Source organism: Lepidochelys olivacea (genome assembly GCF_965140295.1).
Source record: "Lepidochelys olivacea isolate rLepOli2 genome assembly, chromosome: 13".
In the NCBI taxonomy this organism is placed as follows: Eukaryota; Metazoa; Chordata; order Testudines; family Cheloniidae; genus Lepidochelys; species Lepidochelys olivacea.
The window spans coordinates 6,952,932-6,976,014 of NC_140423.1; the positions used below are offsets into that span (position 1 = coordinate 6,952,932).

Consider the following 23,083-nt stretch of genomic DNA (forward strand, 5'->3'; position numbering starts at 1 on the left):
AAAATAACAGTTTAATTCAAAGAGAATCTCCATGCAACAACAAAGATAACCATAAAAGCCTCCCATCCAATAACAAAAGATTTTGTTATCATATGTGGAAGATTAAAGCCACTATAAATGAAAGTAGAGTATATAACTGGAAACAAGCTTTCTAAATAGGTGGCATATGTCAGCAAGCATTACAACAGTGTCTTTAGGTGAGCCTTTGATATAGTCTGTTAACTGGTTCAGCAAGGTAGATGCAGCCATAAGAGATTTTCACATCCTTGATTTGTTTTCCTACTACAGTACATTTGAATAGAACAGAATCATAAATTACCTCTGATTTTACGTCTTTAAAAGGACACATAAAAGCTCATGAGATCATTGCACACCCTGGGGGGGAAAAACAGGAAAAGTATGAAAGATTCATTTTATTGGAATACAGGTTTAGCTATTTCATATTTAATAATATTTAATATTTCATTTACTACCGGGGACTCACCTTTTTTTTCCCAGCAGAATGTAAGATGCAAGGCACTATATATAATACATTAAGATTTTATGTCTGAGTATAACAGTGTTGTAAAGATTGTCGTTGGAGCTGTTTAGCATGATGCAGAGACTGAAAGCAACTAGGTTTCTTTTTCTTTCTCCTGCCTCCTCCAGCAGTCAAAGCAGGAATGGAAGAGGCCTTCGCAAAACCACATAGCAGGAGCTGCCAGCAACAGGAGGAGAAAGAAATGTTTATTTCTTCAAGTTGTTTGTAATGTTGTTCCCCTCTGGGAATTACTTTACAAGGGGCAGTAGGAAACCAGGCAATCAGCTGCTTGGGGAAGGGCAAGAAAGGGCATAGCTTTTCAGTGCGGGCATGTGTTGTAGGTTAGTTTTCACACTGTTGGAAAAAACTATGTTTTATATTTTTCCCTTCTAATCAAGACATTGTACAAAGCAGTGAAATTGCAGGAACTTAGCAAATGAGGCATCCATTATCTGCTCAGCAATTGTTTCCATGTTCTTGGGTGCACAGATGAGATGACATGAGGCTGCAGGCCACAAGGTGGGTTAGAACTTGTATCTCGAACGTTGGCCTGATCAACATGATTATCCTTTACTCTTTTTCCAGGGGCTCTTTCACTCTGGTTGTCTACGTAGCTATAATTCTGCATTTGGTTTACATTTAAAGGGGCAGTACAAAGTCTTACTGCCAATCTCGTGTGAGGGATCTCAGAGAGGCACTGCTTTCTCTCTCAGGGGGACTTTATATTGATTCCTTCTTGGTTCACTATTTTCCTTAATGAAAAATAAAAGTCAGCTCGACTGACAGTATGTGCGTGTATAGAACTCATAGCTGCCTGCTTTGGGCAGCTAGAAGCAAAGGGAAGACACAGTCTAACCATATGGCCAATGCTCACAACATTGTCTCAAGTGTCAAAATTTGGGGCCAGTTTTGCCAGCTGTTTACACCATGCAAACAGCCACAGGTGGCTCAGGAATTTTTGCCTGAGCCATCTGCAGTTTTCTTCCTGGAAAAGAGTAGAGGCTTTTCTGCCAGCCCACAACCCTGGGCACCTGGTCTGCTCCACAGGACACAGTATTACCAATCACAAGCGTTCAAAAATTATGAGCCAGGCTATCCAAAAATAATGAGGTTGTCTTAAAAACAGGACAAATTTATAATTAAAACTTCATTTCAGGGGAAGGAGGGGATTTGCCCTCTTTTTCTTCAGCCATTAGGGGTCACATATAGAAGATTTTCCTGCAACCGGTAGGGCTACAAACTGGGATGGGTTTTTTTTTTTTTTCAAAATGAAAGCCGAGATTCTCACACAATTGCATGATTCCAGGAGCTGGGGCTTTAAGAAAAGCCACCAAATATCAGGCGAGCCATGATAAGAACGACAAGACTTGACAGCTATTATCTGCATGTGGAGAACAGAGGCACTCCAGAATTTATTCCCTAGGAACCCCCTCCAAGGAATTCCAGCTGACTCAGCTAGGCTTGCTCCTGGAGCTGCCACTGAAATACCTCAGCTCGGAGTCCGTGGAGCAGTGACTGTAGATTTTCACCTTACCAGCTTTAGGCAACGTATCAGAGATGACTGTAGAGTGTTTCTATATTAACCTGTATTAGAGCCTTGCCTTTCAAGCGTGGAGACATTTTAAGAGCCTTTTTACTTTTTCGAGGTAGTAAAAGTGCGGATGCATCTGGACGTTCATGACTCAGGCTAATTAGTAGAGGTGTTCTAAAGCCACAGTCCCCAGCTCCACACTGGTACCATCTGGTAGCCCCACAAACACACACACTTACACCAGCACTGCCAGTCTGCTGTACTGTGATATGATATCGTCCCCCCGTGCAAAGAAACTGTGCTTCTGGGAATAACATCAGAGAGCTAGCCAGTCTTTTTGAAGCTTTCAGTGAAGGCGCTTTATAGCTAGGTACATGTGCTCTCCATAAACAAACCTGAAAACACCCATATGTTTGCAGATGCCCATGCGCCACATGATATGCAAGCACAAATATATCCTGACATTGAAACACGCCCATCCTCAAATGACCTGCTGAGCCCTGTCAGATTTCTCCATAACCTTTGGCCTGGAGAGCAGTGCAAGCCTTATCTTGTCAGTCATGCTAAAGATTGTGACACTGACTAATCCCAAAGCCAACTGGAGTCTTTCCATTGACACCCATGAGCTTTGGATCATTGTCAAACCGCTCAGACAGCCTGCTTGTCGCACAAGCTTGTCTCTCTCTTCTCACGTGTATAACAGTTACACAGATATGTATGTAATGCTGGGAAGGAAGGCTCCCTTATGAAATATGCCAAAGCTCTTCATCCTTCTGAATGTTTTTTTTTCCCTTTTCAACTGCTCGTTCCTGTGACCAGTTCAATCCCCATCTAGGGTTGGTTCTTCTGAAGTTATAAGCCTCAAATGGTCTCAAAAGGCCCCAAAAGCACCTATAGGCCAGATCTTGGAGTTTATTCCTAGTTTTTACTCAAATAAAGCACTGTTGGCTTCAGCAAAAGGGGTAAGTAAGTATAATGACCCCCAGCATGGCTTTTTAGCAGGAATGGAACCCAAGGCCTACAGTGTTGCAGTGTTGCAGTACAGACCCCTACTGCTTCAGCTACAAGAGTAATTCTGTTAGTAATCAGCAGTAGTGAGGTTTCGTCCTCTAGTGGGCCAGCTGCTAGAGAGGGATGCAACATGTACTTTGCCAGAGTGTTACACAATAACTCCAGGATATGGCTCACCGATTGCACCCAGTCAGCTGATGTGAGCTGCGAAACCACTCTTGATGGTACTAATGGTCTCTAACAAATGCAGAAGGTGTCACCTTTCCAAGAGCAGCTGGCTGTGGGATTTTAGAAACAGGTATTTTGCCAGGAGAACAAGTCATTTTCTCTAGCAAATTCAGTGTCACATCTCACTGAGGAGCTATGTCATTTGCATAACTTCCCATGGAAACGGAATCAGTGTTTGACATCATGGGACAGAATCTCAGACTCAGTTTAGCATTATCAAGCCACTAGTCATCAGTCCACTGTCATTCTCCTATATCGGACATCTTAATAATCAGTCCTGTGCACACATGTTCAGCAACAGCAAACCCTTATGATCTCCCCAGACAACTGCAGCTTGGGTTCATGCACAACGAACATAAACAGAACAACAGTCCTCACTGAGCTCCATTTTCAGTAGTTGGAATACACCCTTCCTGTTAAGCGAGGAGGCTATTTTCAATTCCTCTTAAATAATTGAAGATACTACAGATACAATCAAGAGTCAAACTTTTCGAGATGGAACTGTCTAGATGATGAATAAGTTAATGGAACTAAAATCCCAGTTGTGGCTGATTAGAGGACCTGGAGAGTTTATCGGAGATGGGATTGTATAAGCCCAGTCACAGCCTGACCTTGTAACGAATGAGAGCTAAAAAGCAATTAACTGAGAAATTATCAGGGAAAAGAGAAGGTGTATGGTTGGTTAGGTAAAGCAATATGTCAATGGGCCATGGATTGATTTGGCTGGAATAACTCAAGGTCTCTGTTCTGATGATTCAGGACTTCAGGAACTCGCCTAAGCCAATCAATAAAAACAAAACAGGGTCAGGAGCAGGAGTCATCAGTCAATATGGCAGATCAGTATTCATGTATTATTAAGTTGGCAATAGAGGAAAGTTCTCATACAGCCAGCAGCACTCAAAGTTCTTCAACTCTACTTTTGCAATGTGATGGAGGAATAAAGATAGAACTGATCTTCCATTGTGCAAATTACCCTTCTCATTTTAAATGATGGATTTTTAGACAGCTTTGTGTCTTCAGGGGTATTTCATGGGTACAGTTATCATGATTGCATTCATAAAGTGAGTAATTGTAGGTCTTATTTGCACATGCAACTGCAGAAGGTAGTCAGAAAGAATTCCATGGATTTCAATATTCTTTGGATCTAGCCCTAAATGCACCTCTAAAATGTCCCAAAAGATGGTCCCAGGGTCTTCTAAATATCTGGATTTACTTTTCCCCTGCTGATATTTTAACTACATCAGTAACCAGGAAAATCCAGATATATGATTTTGAATTCCTTACTTTATTTTGCTGTTTTTGTAATGCCAAATGCTGCTTTTAGTTATTTGTAGAGTCGACATAAATAAAAGGGAAAGATGTACACCTATTTTTTTAAGACTGACTTCAAAAGCTCTATCCTCCTGCACCTCTGCTAACGGCCTCCAGTTGAAAACATTCTTAGGGGCAGATAGAGAAACATTCCCACAGCACAAAGGATTGAAGGCGATGTCTGTACAGAGCTTTGACACTGTACAAAATTACAGCCTGAATTCTGACCTTAACCAGGCCACCTTGAGTAAGCAAAACTCTCATTGACCGCTCATCAAAGCCACTGCCTTCACTGAAGGTCTGCCTGGGTGAGAAGTGGGTGAGAATGGAAGACAAGGTAAGGGCCAGATTGTGCCCTTACTCCCATGAGCAGGCTCTCCAGGTCACAGGTAGCATCGTGGAGAGGAGAGTAGCTTCTATGGAATTGCTATTTCCCTCCCTTTGTATGAATGGACAGGACAGGCAGAAGGTGGAACACTGGATCCACCCACCCAACCTCAACACATCAGAACTATTTACAGTGGGATATGGAACAGAGCACGGATGTTCCCATCCCCACCTTCATATCTGTGATAAAAGCAGATCCATTTGCAGTTCCTATATACAATAACCCTCAATATCACTGGAATTAAGACAGGGCCAATTGGACATAAATTGAGCCTCTTCACTGATGACATCCTTCTCTGTCTAACTGAGGAGGCTAAATTGCTGAAGACTAAGTGATCTCATGATGAAGAGACAGAGCAAATGTAGCAGGTTTTAAAGTGAGCTTTACTTCAAATTACATCAACAACAAAATTAAGCCCACCCACCAATTTCCAGGTGACACAGACTCCAAAATAGGGATATGGCCCTCCCCAAATGTAAAATCCCATTGAAATAACAGAATGTGCAGTAATTGCACCCAAAAACATACACCATAACTTCTTATAAGAGAAGTGTCATGATTTAGTGACTTGAGTGTCAGCGGACTTGGGTTCCATTCCCTGCTCTACCCCGACCTTCTGTGTGACCTTGACCATGACATTTCACAGTTCTGTGCCTCCGTTTCCTCTCCTCTTCTTTGCTTTTGTATCAATTATATCAGTGGCTCTCAAAGCCGGTCCGCCGCTTGTTCAGGGAAAGCCCCTGCCAGGCTGGACCGGTTTGTTTACCTGCCGCGTCCGCAGGTTCAGCCGATCGCGGCTCCCACTGGCCGCAGTTTGCCGCTCCAGCCCAATGGGGGCTGCGGGAAGCAGCGTGGGCCCAAGGGACATGCTGGCCGCCCTTCCCGCAGCCCCCATTGGTCTGGAGCGGTGAACCGCGGCCAGTGGGAACCGCAATTGGCCGAACCTGTGGACGCGGCAGGTAAACAAAGCGGTCCAGCCCGGCAGGGGCTTTCCCTGAACAAATGACGGACCGGCTTTGAGAACCACTGAATTATATCAACAGACCAGCACATCTGACCGTCCCGCATTCCATGCATTTGGGAAGTTATTCTGCCTTAACGCTGCTGGGATCAGGATTTTGTGTTAGATTACAGGTTTGATCTGTGAAATGGGACTAATGAGACTGCCCCCGCATTTGCAAGGTGCTTTGGGATCGAAACGTGAAATAGCCTGGTGGGCTGCCTATGCTGCATTCAGGGATTGTGAATGCAGGTCTGCCTGAGCTAGCTGTAATCTAGTGATAGCAATGAAGCCGCAGCAATATGGATGGCCACACAAGATGTACAGGTAGCACTCGTTTGGGCGACTAGCTCACACTGAACACATGCTGCCCTGGCTTCACTGCTGTTGGTACCTGAGCTCTATAGGTTAAAGCTAGTTCGGGCACCAACATAAGAGTGGAGTCAGAAGAATTGGGTCACACCAGTGATCCATCTAGCCCAGTATTCTGTCTTCTGACAGTTGCTAGCACCAGATGCATCAGAGGGAATGAACAGAACAGGGAAATTATACAGTGATCCATCCCCGCTCCAGTCCCATCTTCTGGCAGTCAGAGGTTTAGGGACACCCAGAGGAAGGGTCTGCGTCCCTGACCATCTTGGCTAATGCTGTTGGCGGACCTATCCTTCATGAACTTGTCTAATATCTACATGTGCTTCAATCACACTTCTGATTGCAGCATACGTATCTAGTGTAAGAACTAAGTATTATTATTTAGATGAGAACAGCAAATCAAAAGATATCAAAGTGAAGTCTTTTTTTGAAAAAGCATACTGTCTCTTCTGACAACCTGCACTGACCTGCACACAGACGTGCTGACTGTCTCTGCAGCCACGGGGGACCCCCAGAGGTCCACCTGCACAGAGCTCATTACAGGACATTAAACATCATGTCTCATTCTTTTTTATGGAACAATTTTCTGTGGAGTTGCAAAACATCTTGGACTCCATTATGAAACTTTTACTAAGGAACTAAAGCTATCTTTTCCATTAGGACAATACTTTAAATCTGCTTTTGTGTGGGGAGCAGGGGTAAGACTCTTTTTTAAAATTCAATTTTTAATGCTGTGTATTGTTGGTATTTCCTTAATAAAAATACAATATAAATTTATACCACCCTTCGTGCCACAAACATCATTAACACAACTATGGAGGGGGGGGGGGAGAATTGTAAAGGTTTTAGCAGTTAAATGTGAAATACCCAGTAATGCTAAACTGTAGGATGGTCTGAACTGATACCAGGACTAAGGAGTACAGCCTGGAGGTAATGAAATAAGCAAAAGCTAAAAAAAACCCTAGAACTCCATATCCTTTGGAGAATTCAGGTGATAATAGGAGATGGCACCTCAACAATGACATGTTCCCATCAGATCAGAAACTGTCTATCCAACTGGTCAGTGGTTCTCAATCTTTTCCACACCATGTCCCCATGTTACAACAGAAAAAAGTTTCAGGCCCCCATCCCGTAAATTTCAGGACTCACCTCTCATCTAATCTAAAGACATAGAGCGTGGGCTGCAACTCCTTGAAATCTGTTCACAACCCCCAGGTTGAGAACCCACAAGCTGGACTATTCTGTTCAGAATCTTATACTGTGCCCATCACATCTGATGGGCATATGAGCCCCTTCCACTAAAGCAATAAGTGACGTGACTTATTACAGATGTGGTTGTTTCCTCCTGACTTTCCCTGGAGTGGGGATTGCATGATGATTTGTTGTGAATGCATGACGTGCTCTGAGTGCATGTTAGCAAAGGCGAAGTGGAAGGAATGTGTCTTGCACTTGGAACAGAAACCACTTTTGGAGACTTTGGGTGAAATTGTGTTTAAGCAGCTCAACATGCAAAAATGTTTGTCCTGCTTAGACCAATTTCTAATTGAAGGGGAAGGTCAAAGATGTGTGAGTTCAAGCATATCATGGCACAGTGATCTGGAAACCCCATTAAAATCAAACTCACTGGAACAAAGCTGTGAGTTTAGCTCATAAAATCTCAATATGTAATAAACACATGCAACTCCAGTACTTCATTGTACATACCCTTTATTGCTCACCATATATCAAATACACATTTCACATGGAAATTCCAGCAGAATGTAGTAAATGTAGAAGTAAAGGAGCAACGTTATTCCACTGCGTATGGCCGTATCTCAAGATATACTCATTGCAGAAACTCATCTACTAGCTTGTGCTATGCCTACTGCATTTTTGAATTCATACTGACCCCAGAACTGTGTATGCTGAGGACGGAGTCCAAAAATGAATTCAGCAGAAAGAAGAGAGGGATGCTGAGGTTTAATGAGGTTTAATGCAATATGCCTAATAATTCTGAATTACTGGACCAGTAAAAAGAAAAGGAGTACTTGTGGCACCTTAGAGACTAACCAATTTATTTGAGCATAAGCTTTCGTGAGCTACAGCTCACTTCATCGGATGCAGTAAATGTACCAGTAAATGTACCCAACTCCTGGTCTGTGGCTTGCCAAACTTCAAAGTAACAAAACATTAGTCGGTCTCACTCAAGAACTGAGTAAGAACCCCCATAGTTGGCTCAATAACGCTATAAATGAGAGAAAATGTGAAACATAAGGGCCAACCTCAGGTTCTGAAACCTCAAGCATGACTAAGCAATAATGCCCAACAGGGGTTCATAAAAGAGAATTTCTATCATGGATAAGGCCAAAAGGATTAAATGTCTCACTTCAGAGAAAAGATGCCGATAGAAGCAGATCCTTTCCTTGTTTTACTGGGTAGTAGAGACATTATTCACATCACTGCCATGCAAGTATAGGAAGCCAGAAGGCCAGTGTAGTGCTCAGACGCTAAGGTAAGGGAATGGAATGGAATAAGAACCTGACAGGACAGGACAGGACAGAACAGAAGAGTGTAGAAGCTTGTACATTTTTTCCTGTCTTGCGGAGTTCTGGCCAGGATCCTCAGTGGCTGTAAACCAGCACAGCTTCAGTGGAGATGTGCCATTTTACACATGCAGAGAGTCTAGCCCAATAGGTTTTAGAATCATTCCTAAAAACATATGTTGAATTTCTATAGAGATTTACTGGCTTCATCCCAGTAAGTCTTTTCCATACAGGTGGCTGGAATGGGGCAGAACTGGGCCCAGACTGGTACTGATAACAAACAATTTGAAACCAACAACCAAAGCACATATGCAACTGTAATCCACACACTTTCTGGGTGTGGTGCTCTGTCCCCTGTAGTGGCATTAAGACCACTTAGAGATTAATGAGCCTGCTACAGCCTTAGCTAAGGTCCATGTGGCTTTTAGCTCATGCAGTAGAGTCTCACGCATTTAGCTCCAGAGGTCCCAGGTTTGATCCTGCCCGTCAAAGACCAGGGTCTGTCGGTGTTACACAGGCTTTTTAACTGGGCCAAATCCTGTAGCCCTTATTCAGGCAAAACTCCCATTGACTCAGGCCCTGAGTAAGGACAGCAGGATTTGCCACACCCTTAGCAACACATCATTTATTCTTTCATCCTTTCATGGATTTGCATGCTTCTTTGTCTTCGAGCTTTGGAGATGACATGGTCCTGAAGAGTCATAAATGCACAAAAGAGGTAGAGTCACAGAGTTTGCAAAGTGACAGAGAATGTTGCCCTATTCTGGTCATTCCCTCTGAAGCATCTTATTTCACTAGGAGGGTGGTGAAGCACTGGAATGGGTTACCTAGGGAGGTGGTGGAATCTCCATCCTTGGAGACTTTTAAGGCCCGGCTTGACAAAGCCCTGGCTGGGATAATTTAGTTGATGTTGGTCCTGCTTTGAGCAGGGGGTTGGACTAGATGACCTCCTGAGGTCTCTTCCAACCCTAAACTTCTATGATTCTATGATCTGGCACTGGCCACTGTCAGAAGACAGGGTCCTGGGTTAGATGGACCATTGGGCTGACCCAGTGTGGCCGTTCTTATGTGCCTGCTCTCTGGAGTGAAAAACGCCCAGAGCACCAGTCATGCACTATCACCTACTGACCAGTTAACAAAGCAGGGATGCAAGGAATCAGCTTTGGAGAAGGTCTCTGTCCTGCCCTTTGAGTTAAATACTGCATACAGCCTTACTCGGCACAGAGGGTGCAAACACAAGAAATATCATCATTAAAATCCATGAGATCCCAAAATGTGACAGTGTACTGTATGCAGCGACAGCCTAGATAATGTCAAGGTGGTGTAATAAATTCATGCTTACAATATGAATCAGGGGGTATTTTTGGAAGCATGTTAAAATTGTGTCTGTAGGAATTTTATCATCCCCTGATGATTTGCATGCACAGTTTGTAGCTGGATGCATAATCCTGTTAATATGGTTTCTGTGCATTTTTAGACCGTGTTGTAGCTACAAGAACCAGGAGACTAAATCTGTGCAAGATTTTTTTTTATTTTTAAACTCAGCTGATACCCACAAGCCTTCTGAAAACTGAGCCCTGGAATAAATAAGAACAAAACTAAAACAGGCATGTTCCGCTTGCACGTGCAGTAGCTTTGGCTTTTGAATCACACTGATCCGCAAAAGATATTCCAGGCTTCCCTCTGAGCTCTGTTACTTCAAGGGAATTAGATCCGAATTGGCCTCTTTATCTTCTTGAGGCACAAGAGGCCAAATTCTGTTCAGAGCAAATCAGAAATCACTATGTTAATGTCAGTGGAGCGATTCCTGATTTATGTGGGTGCTTGCCTGTCAAATTCAGACCATGGAGTCCAATTTTCCAACATAAACTACGTGAGGACACCCAGTTTAGCACTTGCATTACTTAAAATGAGTATCTGGGTACCTAAAAGCTGATTTACAAGAGAAAAACTGGTCACGTATTAAAGGCACTGAGTTGCTTGTGCGGCCCAGTCCAGTCAGAGGAGGTTGTAAGGGTGGCGCGCACGTCTAAGCTTTAGCTCAGTGGTTAGAGCACTCAGCTGGACTGTGAGAAACGCAGATTCAAGTACCCCTTCTGTGCCAGAGCAGGAGGAAGGATTTGAGCGAGGGTCTCCTACCTCGCTGAGTTGTAGGTGGTAGGAGGGTTCCTGCAATCTCTCTTGTTGAAGCTGTACCACTGTGGATAACTAATGAAAGAGTGATTGGAGCAGGGGACCGGAGGCACCTCCCAGACAAGTGCCCTAACCACTAGTCATTCGCTGTTTCTCATTTTCTGACCCAGTGACTGTTCCACTGTGGATAAATATTTAAACAGTCCTTGGGTCAGAGAGAGAGAGAATGAGAATAGATTTTGAATGAGTTGTAAGCATGCATACCGGCTCAGGCCCACATATGACGGATGAGCACCTGCCTTCCCCTGGTTCGTGAATCACACTGGGGCTTAGGGGTGAGATAGGCATCTGGATGCCTAGAGGGAGCAGCAGCAGTGTGCATGCCCACAGGCAGGCATGGAGGGATCTTTTACCCTGAAAACTTAGACACTGAATGGGTTTAGGAGCCTACTGGGCTCAGCAGGGGTTTCATGGCTCACAGTGGAGCTTAAAACTGGGACTTAGCCACCAAACCCAAGACTTAGGTTCCTAAATCTAGACTTTAGGCTCCTAAGTACCTTTGTGGCTCCCACCCTTAATACCCTTCTGTTCCTGGATTCTCCCTCTGTACAATGCGGATCATTATATTTTCCTTCTTCAGCAGAATGTGTCGGGACGATACATTGATTTGCATTTGTGAGGCACTCTTACTGATGGGAGCTGTAGTAAGTCGGTTTGAAGGCATATATGAACAACCTGACTTAAGCCCAAGATTTTGAATATTAGGGCCAATTCGTTACCAAAGAAGGGCTTAAGACAGGGGTGGGCAAACTACGGCCTGCGGGCCAGATCCGGCCCGCGAACCACACCAGGCAATGCAGCCCCACTCCGGCCGGGGTGCTGGGTCGGGGGCCACACCAGGCAGCTCCCAAAAGCTGCAGCATGGCCCCGCTCTGGCTCCTACATGCTCCATTGGGAGCTGCAGGAGTGGTGCCTGCAGATGGGGCAGTGTGCAGAGCCCCCTGGCCATGCCTCCGCATAGGAGCCAGAGAAGGGACAGGCCACTGCTTCCAGGAGTGGCTTGAGGTAAGCGCCGCTTGGAGCCTGCACCCCCCTGAGCCTCTCCCCATGCCCAACCCCCCTGCCCCAGCCCTGATCCCCCTCCCGCTCTCCAAACGCCTCAGTCCCAGCCCAGAGCACCCTCCTACACCCCAAACTCCTCAGCCGCAGCCCCACCCCAGAGCCCGCACACCCCTCTCTCACCCGAACCCCAATTTTATGAGCATTCATGGCCCACCATACAATTTCTATTCCCCGATGTGGCCCTCAGGCCAAAAAGTTTGCCCACCCCGGCTTAAGAGAAGCTCTCTCTCACCCATTTGGGTTTTCATTCTAAAGAGCTAACAAAATGATGACAAATATTTCTTGCACAAAATGCTAAGATTTAGTGCACTGAATGAATTCTTAAATTAAAATGAGGGCTTAGCAAATGATTTCTGAGAGAAATGATCTTCTGGGTAAAATTACTACAGGAGAGACTGAAACGTCCGAGACAGCATTTTTCTGACAACGTTATGCGTACATTGCCAAAAGAAAGTGAACACAGGACCCTTTTTCATTTTTCCTTTCCCATGCAAAACAACCTTTCTCCCCGAAGGAAGGAAACATATTTGCAAAAGCACAGTCTTGCTTTAAGTCACAAAGAATAGAGCAAATTCAGGATGTCGCGGCACGGTGTGAAAACTGCTGCATGTTCCGGTAATGGGCATTTGGGAAATAAAACTTTACATTGCAACAGTATATTTTCATGAGTGAACACTGGGCTTTAGTATGACTAGCCTTGGAGCTGTTCATCAGGAGAGGTGCTTAACGTGGTGGTGCAGGTGTTTATTGTTCTTAGGTTAAAGAGGAAACTCACTGGCAGATGTGACCTGGAAAAATTCAGAAAAACACATGGCCAGTACTCTATGCATCTATCTTCCATCCACCTAGGGAGACAGTACAAGATTTAGCCAAGTACCCATTCTCCCTCCAGCCTTAACTTTTTTTTCTAAGCAAAATAATTAAACTAGAGTGCAAAGTAAACCCAAGAAGAGACCTGCTCAAGTTATTTTGTCAAATAACAAATTGCACAAATGGGAAACCTATAAATATTAATTTTGCTTAAGCGTATCTTGTTTTGTAAAGTAAATGTTCAAATACTTTAGTGGGAAAACGTAAACTGGTGCAAGGCAGCCTGTGTTTCTCTCATAAAAGAAACATCAATGTTTAATTTAAAAGGGCATGACTGTAAGGCAAATACCTCTTTACTTTCATGGTAGCGGCTGGCTATTAATTTACATCGCAAGCACTACGCAGGGGACAAGGAAAGTACATGGTTATTTCTGTCTGCTGAACCAGAGTGCAAGTCTCATGGTAATTACTTTGGATCCAACTGTAATTACCAACTCATCTGCAGGAACATACGCAGTGGTGACATGCATTCATGGCAGCATTAGTTCCCAATAATAACACACCATCATTAACACATTTTAGCACTTTCATACATTTGCCACAGGCCATTGTGTTCTTTAGGAAACAGCTCACAGTTATGTGATCTAATGGGGCGATTTCATCAAATGTCACCTGAAATCCTGCTTTAGACTCTGTGGGTAGGTGGGTGGGTATGTTATAATAGCCATAAATATGATAGCCCTATCATGTAAGATAAAGTTGTACCAAGACTTTTTATCGATACATATTTCTTCCCTGTGATATTTCTGGGTTCTGCTTTTACACTTTCCTTTTCAAAGCATTGCAACCCCTCAGCATGTGGGTTTTCAAGAATAACTGCACCTTTGTGCACAGCTGATACTCCTGGAATACTTATCTATTTGTTTATCTTTGCAACCTCACTGCTTCACTGAAACGGCATCAAGCTAAAAATTGGGATATTTTCTCTTGAGCTCACACCTCATCTGTTCCTCTTTGGGAGCTGGTGGTGATTGTGTTTTTCTTTTTTCTTCTTCTTCTCCTCCTTCTTCTTCTTTATTCTTTTTTTACCTCTCTCCCAAGGCTGCAAACATCACAGTAAACAATCAATTTATACTGATGGTTTTTAAAGCTTTTTTTTTTTTAATGCCTTCAAGAAGGTCAAAGAAAAGCTTTGGAAAGGAAAAAGCAAAAGCTTTTATGCTTCTGAAAATCCTCTGAAGAACTTGTTACTGTTGCTTCTGAGCACTGCAGTATTCCAAAGACAACACAATTAGTAGAGAGAGACACTCTACTTTTAAAATGATGATGTGGTTTAAAGACAAACAAGTCAAAAGAAATTCTAAGCTTTTCAAATACCTTTAACTGTGTCAATTCCAAATCACAGCTGCTAGGGTTTGGAAAGGAATGGTAAAATGACAAAGCACTTTGCAACTTGATTTTTTTAATCATATTTGAGACATTATGCAAATAAGGCATGAAAATAGCTCCCACTTCCTCATAGAAAACAATCTATTTGTGTACACTGTACAAGTGCAGTGCTATTAAAGCGAGACTGGCCAAGCAGTTATTCCCTGAAGGAGTTTTTCCAGTTTGGTTGGTGTGCGGTCCCTCTAATAACAAGGCTTGCATGTTCTGCATGAGCTAAGTTGCCTGGAGAACACAGGGTCTGAGAAATAATGAGCCTGATTCTGCTCTCACTTGTGCTGTATAAATTGAGAGTAACTCCACTGAACTCAATGAGCCAAATTCTGTTTTCAGTGACTCTATTGCAAATCAGGAGTGAGCTGCTGAAGGCAAAAGAGGTACTCCTGATTCACAGTGATGTCACTGAAATTAGAATGTGATGCAGTGGTTTACACTGCTGTACATCCAGTGAAGGAGGACTCAGAAAGAGGCCAGGTATCTCCCTGTCATATGTTAGAAGGTAGGTTTATTTTTGCAAAGAAGGCAGCACTCACCTTAGCAAAGAAAAAGAAAACCAGATCCGTAACAGGTCAGATTTCATCTATGCAATTTATCCAATGAGACTTCCAATCCCTTTGCAGGGATACCCTGCTGCTAACTTAGCAGTCAAGATCAGAGCACTTAATCATCCACTGAGGACAAATATGCGTAATCTACATTAGCACAAACCAGGGCATATTTTACATGACAGCTGAACAGATTTGTAAGAAAAAGCACTGGCAAGAAAATTGCATGAAAACAAAATTCCTTCATGTTTATGCTTAAAGTGGTGATTGCCTAAAAGCTTTTGTAGGTCTACATAGCCCTGAACATAATGGGTCAAATTCTGTGCTTATTAACTGCACTGGAGTTAGTCCACATTTACATCAGTGAAATGGAATAGAATTTAGCTCACTGCATATGAAGCAGGAAGAATTCTTCCTCCTGCTGAATTAATAGGAGGGATAAAATGCTTCAATATGAAGGGGCATGATGTAGACTTCATGTTCAAAAGGCTCTATATTTCATCACAGTTAGTAACACTTAAGATCAGTGTTGAATCAGCTCTTTGTGAATCAAAAATTGGCCAGCTATATGCATCATAAGGTGACCTACTCATCTGCAGGTAGCAAAAGGAAGTAGCACTTTGAAGAACCAAAACATCTATCCAAGGGAATGAATCTTAGGTCTTTATAATATTGAAATGCACCCTGGTCTTTTTAAATCAAATTAGTTACATGGTGCAAGTCCCCTATTAAATCCATTTAAGAATATTTGTGTGAATTAAACTAAATTGATTTTAAAAAGACATCTTTAGCTGAACTGGTGCAACTTTTAACAAAGAGAAGGCCTAGGATGGCTTAGTGCAATCAAGTCTTAAGATCTAGAGGATGATGTTTGCTCCTAAGAATGTCAAGGAGGTTCTCTTCACTACCTGCAGGTATGTAGATTACCATATGGTACGTGCAATGGGTCTGGTTTTGGTTCATCAAGAGCTGACTCAACACTATTGTTGTGGGTGCAATATTGACAAACAAATAGAGAGTCTGAACGTAGGTACAAATGTGCAAACTTTTGGTGTTTGTATGAGGCAGCCAGACTGAGCCACTAATTTCTATTAGGTCAATGATGCATGAAGTGAGGATTCATACAAAAATACCAAAAGTACCATCAGAGTCCATTCAAAAATCTTTCTTCTCATTCTGCCCACAGCCTAGATTATAAATAGCATAGGTTATATAACAATCAACCCACTGCAGCGAATCCAAAAGTAGCAGGAACTCCCAGGAAAATATTTGTACTGTTCACACATCACATAAACCTCCTATTGGGAGACAATTGCAGTCTCCCACAAGTTTTTAAACGATGGGCCAATGTTGCTCTTGTGAAATATATGCATTTGCCTGTATCAGCTGTGCCTGCAGAAGCATAGAATCATAGAAGAATAGGGTTGGTAGAGACCTCAGGAGGTCATCTAGTCTAACCCCCTACTCAAAGCAGGACCAACCCCAACTAAATCATCCCAGCCAGGGCTTTGTCAAGCTGGGCCTTAAAAACCTCTAAGGATGAGATTCCACCACCTCCATAGGTAACCCACTCAAATGCTTCACCACCCTCCTAGTGAAATAGTTTTTCCTAATAACCAACCTAGACCACCCCCACTGCAACTTGAGACCATTGCTTCTTGTTCTGTCATCTGCCACCACTGAGAACAGCCGAGCTCCATCCTCTTTGGAACCCCCCTTCAGGTAGTTGAAGGCTGCTATCAAATCCTCCCCTCCCCCACTCTTCTCTTCTGCAGACTAAATAAGGCCAGTTCCCTCAGCCTTTCCTCGTAAATCATGTGCCCCAGCCCCCTGATCATTTTCGTTGCCCTACGCTGGACTATCTCTAATTTCTCTACATCCTTTCTGTAGTGTGGGGCCCAAAACTGGACACAGTACTCCAGATGAGGCCTCACCAATGTCGAATAGAGGGGAATAATCACTTCCCTCGATCTGCTGGCAATGCTCCTAGTAATGCAGTCCAATATGCCATTAGCCTTCTTGGCAACAAGGGCACACTGTTGATTCATGTCCAGCTTCTCATCCACTGTAAACCTCAGGTCCTTTTCTGCAGAACTCCCACTTAGCCAGTCAGTCCCCAGCCTGTAGCAGTGCATGGGATTCTTCCATCCTAAGTGCAGGACTCTGCACTTGTCCTTGTTGAACCTCATCAGATTTCTTTTGGCCCAATCCTCCAATTTGTCTAGGTCACTCTAGACCCTATCCATACCTTCCAGTGTATCTACCTCTCCCCAGAGCTTAGTGTCATCTGCAAACTGGCTGAGGGTGCAATCCATCCCATCATCCAGATCATTAATGAAGATGTTGAACAAAACCGGCCCCAGGTCTGACCCGGGGCACTCCGCTTGATACCGGCTGCCAACTAGACATCGAGCCGTTGATCACTGCCCATAGATCCTGACGATCTAGCCAGCTTTCTATCCACCTTATAGTCCATTCATCCAATCCATACTTTGTAACTTGCTGACAAGTGTACTGTGGGAGGCCGTATCAAAAGCTTTGCTAAAGTCAATTCATTATAAAGTCAATTTGCTAAAGAATTCAGATGTGCTCAGAACAAAACAGATAACTGCATGCAAACGGAAACTGACCCATACCTGTATCTAGGCAAATGTAGATTTTGTGTGTTGTCTTTCCCGTGTGCAAGCAGACTTTGCAAAATGATGTTTGAAAATGGAGTCCTTAATTTTATCTGAGTACAAGTCAGCATGAGAATACAGTAAACAGTGCCCAACCTTCGGACATGGACACTTCAACGAGACTTCCAAATCCCACATTTGGATGTTCAGCTTAGTAATCAGGAAGGGATTTTCAAAGCATTGCCCTAACACTGCTCCTATTAAAGTCAATGGTAAAATCCCATTGACTTCAATGGAGCAGAGTTACGCCAATACTGAGTGCTTTTGAAAAGCTCTCCCTAGGTGTATAAACCTGGGATTTATGTGCTTAAGTGTTTATTTGAACATCCAAAAGCCAAATACAGATGGTCTGTCAAGGCACCAATAATATACACTAGAACTGGGTCTAAATCCCAAACTGCAGATCTGGATTTGAGGTTTCGCAAGGTTTAGAGGGCGGGGGGAGTTGAAGGCACAATTTCGGTTTCAGTTCATTTCAGTATTGAGAGAAATAGAAACTTGCTTCTCTGAACCCCTGTGGAGTTAGTGTGAGTGGTGCAGACTTGTTCCCGTAGTCTGTTTAGGCATGCTTTGTAAAATGTGCAAATCCTTCTGTGTTTGTCTGTTTATTTTAAACTTCTGTTCCTTGCCTTCCAAAATTGATTTTTTTTTAATTGTCAAATTTCTCTGTTTGGGTCAGTTTCACTGCATCAGGTTTGGGCAGCCCCACTCCTTGCTCAGTTTTATTTCCCCGCCTCACCAACAGTATGTATTGGTTGCATGGATCATTTGTGCAGATTGTAGCCAAATAGCCAAGAGAAGGGAGGACAGGAGGCCTTGCAGTGAAGGCCTAAAGCTGGTAACCGAAAAATACACTCTCTCTCCTCAGCTCTGCCTCAAACCTCCTGCGTGACTTGGGGAAACCACCTTGAACAAAACATTTAAACCTGGATGCCTGCAGTCAACCATCTAAATCCCTATAAGAACATCTAAATAAGTGGGCTGGTTCTTTTAATTGTGTTGTTTAGCTTAGCAACATTTAAAATCAAACTACTTATTTAGGTACCTAACTTTAGGCACCCAAATTTGAACACTTTAGCCGTAAGTGCCAACGGGAGTAATAGCTTTATGCCAATGGGAATGATAATTCTTATCTACCTCCCAGGGGTGTTGCCAGGCATGATTCATGAAGCTTTATCAAGTGCTTGTATCTCCTCCAATGGTAGGCTCTATTTCGGCACCAAGTATTATTTTGCAGGCAGGTGCTACAGTGGGAGGGCGATAGAAGGAATACTAATAAATAAATAGAAGAAAATAGACTGACCCTTTTCTCCATCCAACCCTTCCCCCCTCCCCCACTGTTCTCCATCACCACGGAAGTCAAACAGTTAATTTACAAGTCCAGCACTTTACAAAGTGCCCCAGCAGCCAATTGTTCCTCTCCAACCTGTTGCCTGCATCTTTGAGAAAATGCCAGCTGAGACTCCGGGAAAACCTTGTTCCTGCCCTTCTCTAGACACCTACAATCCATTTCCAAAGCACCCTTGTGTTTATTTGTTTTCAAACTAGCTGGATCTGATGTCAGCCAGTGCCAGCCTCGTGCTCAAAGCAGCCACGGAGGTGCAGACTGCAGAAATAATGCTGAAATAATCACGCTGGCATGGGCTGCTCTCCCAGCTGACATTGCACGGCAGCACAAGCCCCATGGCTGGACGGTGCATCCTGGTTCATATTGCAAACGTAGCTCAGATATTTTACCCCATCCATAAAGCTTACACATTATCAAGAGCCATTTCCTCCGGGCAGGAATCCAATTGAACAATAACAGAGAGAAAGGGGAGTGCTCTGAGATGGAAAGGATAAATAAGGACAGCGGTAGGGAAAGGAACGAGAAGTGATAGGCTTACAAAAGTGAAGTGAGCCTGGTTGTATTTTTCATGTCTTTTTCTCCCTCCTGTCTCTTGCTCAGGCATTGTCGGCCATACTGTTCCAGTTCAGGGACTCTTGCAACAGAAAAGATCAGCTGTTGGAGAACCCATGGAAGGCCCTTGGGGAAGCGCCATGGCCGCAAGGTAATCAGCAGGCAAAGTTATTATCATTATGCTGCTAATTAATTCCCAGCTCATTACGTTTCCTGTGGCTAATTTGTACTCGCCACTGATTTGATTAAACTCATCTCTATGCTAATAAATGTGTTTTCCATTTGTTTTAGTGACTGAAGGAAGAGAGCCCAGTATTTACATATTTTGACGTTTATCAGATAAAACGCAGTGCCTGAATTAATTCTGCCCTGATTTATAAGAGTGTCGGAAGGGGCGGGGGAATGGGAAGTAAAGGGCCATGCCTAATATTTAATATATGTGTGTGTGTACATACACCCACCCACACACACCCACATACACACACAGCCCCTATCCTGCAACTGATGCAGGCAGAACCTTGCTCCTGTACTAAGCCCCACTGTCTTCAACATATCCGTACATTGACACAGAGATCCACCAGCATACAGCTCATTTCAGGAGACTGGCCCTGTACTCAAGGGGACAATAGAGGGCTCCCCTTGCCTAAGTTTCACTGCCATCTACTCTACCCCAATCTACAGTAATGTTTGTTGTCTCTTTAATGGTTATTTCATACTGACCTCTCACAGAACCTTGGTGACTTGCTACAAAACAGTCATCTTTGCTGATCAGTCACAGGTAAATAGGCAATCCCCACAGGGGGAAAAAGCCTTCCATGTGATCCAGTCTTGAAAGATCACCCTACCCTGCATTTAGAATATCTGCTAGAAACCCTACAGGACTATTTCCCTGTGTATGACCCTGGCACTGTATATTTAATCCTCTTATTTTTGCTAACATTTGGGGACCAGGGCTTCTCCCCTTTTAATTGCATACACACAGTACACGTTGTGAATTTTTCTTTCTTTCAAAAGAATTACACTGCAGCAGCTAATTATAAGAAATAGGTTTTGTTTCTGTGTTTACTTTGGCAAGACTTGCTACCATAATACTTGATTCAAGTCAGTTTGGGTTTTTTAATTATACAGAAAGAGACATATATGTTACGATTCATATACAGACATATACACCCTTGTTCCCTCTGGTTTTATCCACCTCCAGGTGATCACTATGTCAGGATATTATATCTAGCCCAGAGGAGAGAACTTCCACCTGAAGACTAAACCTTTAGGCCAGATCCTCAGGTGTGAACCAGCATAGCCTACACTCAAGTCAACGATATATTAACTGCTTCAGTATAATTCTCTTCTTCACTTGGGGCAAATTCTAAAACAAACTTTTTCTGAGTAGGGTTTGCAAAAATGCCTCCGTGAAAGTCAGTGGAGTTTGAACTCCTAAGTCACTTAAGTGCTTTTGAAAATCCTGTCAGCTGTCTTTTACTTTTCAAGGTTTATTCAGCAAAACTGGAGATTTTCACCAAATATATATAGATCCGCATGAACTACGTGTAAAACCTTGTGAAATGTAACCTACCAGCAAAACAGCTGTTTGGGAAAATAAAATTTCCTTTACTGGCTGTAGAAGCCCAAGCTGGTTGGATAGAGAACTATGGAATCCTGTGGTAGACCTGACCATCCACAACACTGCACACTGGTATGATCCAGGAGTTTGGTACAGCCAGGAGTGGATTTTATTTTGTTTTCTTTTGTATATTTTCTTTTGGATGGTTTCTCTGGCCTCCAGACAAACTGCCTCTCCCAAGTTCACCCATTGTAAGAGTAGCTGCTGAGCATGGCGATCCGACATGCTGAGTTGAATACTGGACGTCAGCCTCAGTGCTCTATTGTGGCCCACAGTTTTCATTTTCACTCACAGCAAAAGTTCACCAGAAAAGAAGGGTCCTTGACTATGTTACTTATCACTCTAGCAGTAAGACCCCCTCCTTTTGCCACTTCCTCACCCCAGGCAAACTGGAACCAGCTTGATTGCTCAAGTAACAATTGACACACTTGTCCTTTGGGGGTATTTTTGATGTGCCACACTTGTCTCTTACACAGTGAAGTGCTTTCTCTCCATAATATATTAACCATGGTAGCAGGAACCTATGTGCTTTTCCCTTTCCTGGACTGATAACGTTGCTGGGTTAACACTGTGCACTGTTCACCTAATGTTACCTTAACACTAGCTTGGCTGGGGGAAAAAACAAAACAAGCTAGGGTGAAAATCTCTCCAGCCACCCTCATAAAGCATGAGTGGTCAGTGGGGCCATCATCATCCCAGGGCCTAGGAGCTGGGCCATCATGCAGCCTCTGTTTCACCCACCCCCATATTCTCTTCAGGGACTGGTATAGCAGCTGTACCCCATGTGTGCTAATTGAATGGGAAACCAGCTGTCACCGAATCCACACACGTGCAGGTCCACATCCTCTCCCCGTGCCTGGCCTCAAACCACCCTGAAGCGCAAGCATCCCTGTGTGGCCACACAGGCAGCCAACCCGCAGGCATTCCCTGTGCAGGGTTTCCGCAGTATGAAGGCCTTTGTGCCCCTCCTCCACCATGCTGGGGTAAATTTCACCCCAGCTGAGTTCAGCTGCTGTAGGTAGAGCTGAGATGAGGCCTACTCTTTCTTCCTATAATCTGTAGGCCCCAATACGCCCCTCCGCATGCCCAGTGTTGAATTAGGCCATCCAGTTTGCAGCTGTAACTACAGACCACTCACTTCCCTTCACTCCCACGTAGGATTTGTGGTCTGTGGATCTGCAGAATTCAGGATGGGTATTCTACTGCCACTCTCACCACGTTCATCTTCACCCCTTCACGGGGACCTTATATTGTTGTTTGCAAGGATATCACTATACAAACTCTCCACAGCCTGTCCCCTCAATACACCCCCCTCTGTGCAATGGGTCTGAGTTTTGGGGCCTTCCGTGGTCCATCCATAGCTAAGAGGATTTTACAGAGCCCTAGAGCTGTCCAGAGTATTTTTGCAGTAGCCATTAGGTTGGCCAGCTGGCCCTCTCGAGTAGGGTGAGTCCTCTGTCTGGCCTGCTGAACTTTTCTCTTTCTATAAAAAGACTAAAGACTCTTGCACACACACACACACACACAAAATACTGAAAAAGTTATTTGTCAATGTGTAAGAGTCTGTGTTTCCTAGGTGAAGGTGGGACAATGGGCACACGCTATGTGGTATCAGTGTCACAAAGGGAAGACCAAGAAGCTTCAGCTCCGGATAAATAAAAGTAACATGGATCCTTTTATTCATTTATTTCTTCCAGCTGGTATCAATGCATTAAACAGCTGAAAAACTGAAATTGATTTAAGGCCTTCAGTGCTCCCTGCCAAAAAAGCCTCCCACAAGTATCTATTCTATATTGAATTACAGTCGGGAAAAGTTCAATAGGTTATTGCACAAACAGACAGCAAAAGCTGTCACCAATAGAATGAAAGAAGATTGTGCAGCCTCCCAGTGAGTTTGCTGCCTGAAAACAAACCCCCAGACTCTGACATTCAATCAGGTTAATTA

General features: G+C 43.7%; 1 protein-coding gene across 1 annotated transcript in view; it reads left to right on the forward strand.

The window, feature by feature from the left end:
* The window catches only part of LOC311529346 (uncharacterized protein), a gene marked incomplete at its 3' end in the record, with an annotated part of 243,415 nt that extends 220,618 nt beyond the window's left edge, over nt 1-22,797 (forward strand). The window contains exons 4-5 of the mRNA XM_084645293.1: nt 19,566-19,668; nt 22,715-22,797. Coding sequence (XP_084501419.1) covers nt 19,566-19,668; nt 22,715-22,797 — 186 coding nt within the window. The remainder of the gene's footprint in view (nt 1-19,565; nt 19,669-22,714) is intronic.
* Between the last annotated feature and the right edge of the window lie 286 nt (nt 22,798-23,083).